This window comes from Terrapene carolina, unplaced genomic scaffold, assembly GCF_002925995.2.
Source record: "Terrapene carolina triunguis isolate 2854851 unplaced genomic scaffold, T_m_triunguis-2.0 Scaffold191, whole genome shotgun sequence".
In the NCBI taxonomy this organism is placed as follows: Eukaryota; Metazoa; Chordata; order Testudines; family Emydidae; genus Terrapene; species Terrapene triunguis.
In genome coordinates this window covers 933,455-939,617 of record NW_020664542.1, presented here as the reverse complement: position 1 = coordinate 939,617, position 6,163 = coordinate 933,455, and the positions used below count along the sequence as shown (strand labels likewise).

At 56.1% G+C, this 6,163-nt stretch overlaps 1 protein-coding gene across 1 annotated transcript in view; it reads right to left on the bottom strand.

The window, feature by feature from the left end:
* Nucleotides 1-280: 280 nt before the first annotated feature.
* The window catches only part of PTPN7 (protein tyrosine phosphatase non-receptor type 7), a 13,771-nt gene continuing 7,888 nt past the window's right edge, over nucleotides 281-6,163 (bottom strand). Inside the window, exons 6-9 of the mRNA XM_029912132.1 lie at nucleotides 5,208-5,318; nucleotides 3,593-3,750; nucleotides 2,492-2,605; nucleotides 281-885 (exon numbers count right to left, since the gene is read on the bottom strand). Of these exons, the coding sequence (XP_029767992.1) occupies nucleotides 792-885; nucleotides 2,492-2,605; nucleotides 3,593-3,750; nucleotides 5,208-5,318 (477 nt within the window). The 3' untranslated portion in view covers nucleotides 281-791. The remainder of the gene's footprint in view (nucleotides 886-2,491; nucleotides 2,606-3,592; nucleotides 3,751-5,207; nucleotides 5,319-6,163) is intronic.

The following is a 6,163-nucleotide window of genomic DNA, read 5'->3' as shown; positions in this document are numbered from 1 at the left end:
TTCGAATGCATGAAGCGGAGGCCAGGTGAGCCCAGTAATGCTCACTCCCACCCCCTCTGTCAGCAGGTCACCTAGGTGACCAGCCATACACTGTGAACAGTAAATAGTCAAAGTGAGCCATTAGCAAAGACCCTGGCACTCAAATTTGTTCACATCAACTCTGCAGGCCATTCCAAAGAGCGAAGTCACTCCTGTGAATCAACGTTTACTCACAAAGGATTGACAAACAGAATCAAGGGTGCTATTTATTTGCAATGTAATGTAACCAGCTCCAGTCCGCACTTGATGTAACTGGTTGGAGGGTTCAAATGCAAACCATGCTCCAGTTCCTAGCATATATCCAGTTCCTTAGCACAGTTTGCTGGTCGAGTCGGGGCTAGAATGCCACAGGTTTAGAAAGCAAAAGCCCGTTTCCGTCAGTGAAATTGGCCTCACGCTCATAGCAAATGGCACCAACAAAAACCCACCGGAATCCCTCTTTTTGTTCAAATCTGCCCACAAACCAACCTGTGCTAGCAATGCATCGCTGTGTGTTGGGACACTTCTAAGCAGCTCTAGTTAATTACCCTAATTACAAGATGCCAGGAGGTAATTAGCGTGATTCAGGGCAGGTTTGCCATGGCCGTTCAAGGGTGCCACAGTTCCTCTCATGCTGCCAGGGTGGCATGATGTGAGCAGAAAGGAGCCAGGGCTAGCTGGAGCCCTTTCCTGGTAGCTCTACTGTCGGCTCAGATGCTGGAGACTTCAGAGTGCCCCGGGGAAAGTCAGAGCCCAGCAGACGGCTGGGATTATTATGGGCCTGTCGTCTCGGGGAGCTGCGAAGCATACACAGCCAGCGTGTGATGGAGGAATTGGTACTGTTCACTGGTCTGAATCATTCCACCTCTGGAAGAAGAAAAGATGGTCTGTTGTAAGGTTTAATTAAACTGCAGCCACCTGATCGATTAATTCCTTGGAGAACTCTCAGCTGCATGGGCATTCCAGCCCTGCCTGCTATTCCCAAATAACTACAGTGAAATGCAACCTCGCTGACTTGGAATTCTCTAAGCAGTATTGGGGATTTGGAAGCCTTAGCAGGCGGTTCCCAGCCCGGATTAAAGGACAGAGTCTGCTGATTTTCAATTGTTGCAAATCTGGAGTAACTCCACTGAAGTCAGGATCCCCCTGTTGTAACTGGGATCAGCATCTGGCTCTACTCCAGATTCTTACTGGAACAAGTAAATGCTGCTTCAGCATCTAAGTGTGGATAGCAGTGTTCAGACACGGGATTTGAATGCTCTGTTTGGCGGCCTCATATGAAAAATAAACTCACAGCCTTGAAGCCTTGATACCTAGAACTGGACCATAAGGATAGGATCGGACCTTCCAGCATGTGGGGTCAGAATTCAAGCGGAATTCATTCAGGTTGCAGGGAGCTAGAGCAGACTGAGTCTCTGCTATCCCTGGATGCAATGTATCCCGGGAAAGCCAGCAAGGCATGTGGGGCCCTCCCAATGGACAAGCCCTGGGAGGATGGTGAAAAGGATTGCACTATGCCCACTGAAAGGGGATCCTCTGCGGTTTTGTGTAAATAAGTGAGCATCTCTTTGTAGAGCTCTAAAGCAGTCACTTGAGGACAACCTCACATCTTGAAGTCCCTAAGATCCATTGGCCCTGACTGTGGGAGCCAAAATAGCTTATTGTCTGGCTTGTGGCAAGGGCTGCTCTGAGCTCTGTCTCATAGAGGCCATCCCACATGTAGAACACCAGGGTGGGCGGGCTGAAATGACAAGGATCTGCTGACGTGTCAGGGGCTGTGCTTTGGAGACAATTCCCTGTGCCTTGAGGATGATTATATGGCTTGAGGCAGGTCAGATCCATTAGTGGAACATCCTGCTTAATGCAGGGTGGGCAGTTTGGGTGAGATTTTCAGGTGATCTGCGCTCACAGTTGGAGTCAGGTTTTCTATACGCCCCAGGTTGTTCTGCAAACCTGGCCAGGTATTTTGATGCCCCAAAGGGTGCTGGGTTCTTTTGAAAGCCCAGCCCGTAATGTGGTCCCAATGACACTGGGTCTGGCTAGCTCAGTAGGAAAGTCAATGGAAAGTGGTTTTCATTTGAGACCAGGCTTGGCGCTTGCAGGACCCAGCGAGACACCGACTGGAATGAATCACTCTGTTTTCAAACCTGTCGCTTCCTTCCTGGCCAGCAGGGCAGCGGATCCAAAGACAGCCTCACTGTGCAGGAGGGTGAGCACCGTTCCCTTGGAGTTCTCTTCCTGTTCTCCTGCAGTGTTTGTATACAACCAACCCATCCCACTTCGCTGCTCTGAATCCTTCTCTGCTTCTCTCACCGACCCTCTTAATGCGAGGGCAGTCCCCCCACCAGCTCCTGCTTCTCTCCATCTACAGCTAGTTCCCGAGTGCTTTGGGACCACCAAGCGCTTCCTCCCAGCTCTGCCCAACTCCTCATGCCTAGGTGGCCCGGGCCCCTTGCTGTCACTCTGCACGTACCTGTCTATCCGGAGCTGGCACACTATCCCCAGGATATCCACCTCTCCTTTGGCCTTCAGCTGTTGGCATCCAATCCTGGTAGCAATAAAGCAGCCCGTCCGACCAATCCCTGCACTGAGTGGGACACAGAAGGCAGATCAAACTGAAGCTGGGTGGATGATACAGGACACTGGAAAGCTCCATGGACAGCGCACAAACCCTTTTGTCTCCAGCTCCCTCCTGACCCAGGTTGGTCATGTCTGTGGATTGATCAGCTGCCTGAGGCTAGTTCCTTATGGTCCTTGCTTTTGTCCACATCACAACTGGGTCCCTTGTCTCCAGGATCAGCTATCTGTCTCGCTTAGGTTTATAGCCCCCCATCACTGCAGTATTTGAGCCCCTCACAATCTCAGACACCTGGGAGGCAGGGCAGTGCTTTTACCCTCAAGGTACCAGTGGAGAACCAAGACACAGGGAGGCTCTGGCCCAGATTTCCACTGATGTCAATGGAAGTTAGGCCCTGAGCCAAAGTGACTGACCTAAGGTCACACTGGGAGTCTGTAGCAGAGCTGGGACTCAAACCTGGGTCTCCCAATTCCCAGGCCATCCTCCCACCCTGAGAGGCCAGCTGATGAATTGGCCATGGAGCTTGAAGGGCCAAAGGCTGACTAGGTCAGCGGGACACCTTCCACCAGCCCAGGATTCGCTTGTCAGTAACATGGCGAGTCAGTGAGCAGGCGTGGAAGCTCTGTGGGGAGGTCACTTGCCTAGGGAGGGATTCATGGGGAAGCCAGCAGCATAGCTCAGCCCCAGAAGTGTGCACATGGCACTCAGCCCATTGCACGTGCCTCAGTTCCCAGAGTCCTGCCGTGAAGCCAACCCGCTGCACCCAGGACGAAGGGAGCAGAAGAGACTCCCAACCAGCGTTCACACTCGCGGGTGCAGCGAGGAGAGCAACCGGAAAGAGGGCGGGTTCCTGCCGCATGCTCCTCCTCTACAAGTGGCTCGGCCGAGTGGCCAAAGGTCCCCTCCCAACCTCTGCCAGCCCACCCTACTGTTCATTCAGGCGGAAGCAGAGTCCACACTCCTCCTCCCACCCTGGGGTGCAGGGAAGGCTCTCACCTGCAGTGAACGACCACGGGCCCCGTGCTGGGTGCAGCCTGCAGGATCTGCTCCACCTCCGACACCAGGTGCAGCAGGGGCTTGGCTGACTCGGGGGCCTGCTGGTCGGGCCAGGAGGGGAAGAAGACGTGCTTCACCGGGCGACTTTCACCTTCGAGCTTCCCAGCCATCGGAGTGAAAGAGAAACAAGAACATAGGAACATGGCCTGGCCAGGCTGGATCAGACCCCAGGCCCATCCAGGCCAGTGTCCGGGCTCCGACAGTGGCCAGCAACAGCTGCTTCTGAGGAAGGTGCAAGAACCCCAGAGCAGGCAGACATGCAATAACCTGCTCCCATGAAGGTCTCCTCCTGATCTCTAATAGCTAGAGACCGGGTGAAGCCCTGGGCACCAGGCGCTCTCTCAGTTCCAATACTCTTTGTCTGCATTAACTCGCACACTGGATAGTCTCGCTATCTGTGTAAATGTCCGATCCCTCTTTGACTACGTCCTTGATCTCAATGGCATGCGGATGGATACGGTGAGTACTGTCCTTCCAGTCCCAGAGGGCTCCTGTTCCCAAAGACAGGGACCCAGACACTGGGGCTAAGGCCAGCATGGTCTGACTATGCAGAGCCAGTGGGTCATCGCCAGCAATGCAGACAGGCAGGTCTTTCCTGAGGCTTCACCCGCCGGGATCCCCAGCCCCTGCCCCCCTCCTTCTGCCGACAGGCTATGCACTTGCCAAAGGAAATTCAACCCCAAAGTGTTATGGCTCAAACTCTCCTCTCCATTAAACCGGAGTAAATCTGGACTCACTCCACTGACTCCAGATTTACACCAACTCCATTTGATTCAGTGGCGAAACCCCGAATTGCACCAGTGTCACTGGGAGCAGGGAATGGGTAGGGGCTGGGGATCCAGAGCTCTCCCCTTAACTCTGGCCACTTGTGGGGAGAGGGCAGGTGGGCTGGGAATTAAGGCCAAAGAGGAGCTCTGATGGTGAACTCCTTCTCCAGACAGGGAGAGGAGAGCAGGGCCGGAGCTTCCACTAGACGACCCTAGGCAGTCCCCTAGGGCGGCAGGATTTGGGGGGTGGCATTTTGCCACCCTCGGCGGAAATTCGGCGGCGGGGGGTCCTTCCGCTCTGGATCTTCGGCGGAAATTCGGCGGTGGATCCTTCACTCGCTCCGGGACCCGCTGCCAAAGTGCCCCTAAGACATGGAGCGGAAGGACCCCCGCCGCTGAAGACCCCAGGCCCCCTGAATGCTCAGAGGAGGAGCGCTGCTGCCTAGGGCGGCAAAAACCCTGGCGCCGCTCCTGGAGGAGAGACCCCTCCCTTCTGCAGGGATCAAAACCCCTCCCCATCCTTCCTGGGATGGATTCTTTTACCCATGTCACTGCTGCTCAATCCCACCCTCCGTCATAGAATATCAGGGTTGGAAGGGACCTCAGGAGGTCATCTAGTCCCACCCCCTGGCCAAAGCAGGACCAATCCCCAGACAGATTTTTGCCCCAGATCCCTAAATGGCCCCCTCAAGGATTGAACTCACAACCCTGGGTTTAGCAGGCCAATGCTTAAACCACTGAGCTATCCCTCCCCACTACTGTCCTGGGCTTGGGGGGCTCTGACTCACCTGGAGGGTGAGATCCCGGACTGTGTACTCCGCCTGCTCGCTCACCCCCTGAAGGCGGATGGTGAACAGGCCATAGGTGGCTTCCTTTTCAGGCCAGTAATGGACGCATTTCTGGAAGTGGAAGGCAGGGATTCACCATGAGTGAGCGGCCAAGGGCACCCGCTCGGGGTCTGAGCGCGGCTGGCACAGTGGCTTACGGGGGCAGCAGGGGGCAGTGCTGAGCGTGGGGACACATGATGAACAGGGACATATCGCCGTCCCTTCCCCCATCTTCCAGCGTCCTGCATGTCCCTTCCTGCCCTCAACTCGGGCTCCCCCGACCTCGTAGGTACCAGGCCCAGCAGCAGCCTCTGTGCAGGGCCCCCCACCTGGCTGTGCTCCCCGCAGGCAGCCACGACTGTGCCATCCCACCTCCTGCCCAAAGAAAGAAGCAGCAGGGCAGGCAGAGGACACCTGGAAATCAGCAGAAGCGGCTGGAGTGGGGCAGGGGCAGAAGCTGGAGAGACGGCGGGGTGGCATCCAGGCTGGTTCGGCTGGAACAGGGCCAAGGTGCTGGAATCAGCAGAACCAGCCAGGACCCGGGGCCGGCTGGGGCGAACAGGCCACTGTCCCCTAGTCGGCATTCACGGTGCCAGCTGCCTCTGACCATGGCTGTGCCGCCCACCCCATCCCTCGGGGCTGGCTAAGAGCTCTTCCCAGAGCCAGGCCCGGGAAATGCTAGCGGCTCAGCTTGCTGCTCGCCTGCTCCCCCTCCCGCCAGCTGCCCTGAGCCTCCTTATCCCATTAGCTCATCAGCCAGCCAGCTTCCCAAAGAGCCCTTTGCCCAGAGCCCGTGTGACCAGGGTGCAGGGTAGGGTCAGTAAGTGCAGCTCAAAGTGTACGGTCACAGGGCTCGAGTCCCCTCTCACTCACCCCAGTGTGAGTCAGGAGTAACCCCACTGGGCCCAATCCCCCCC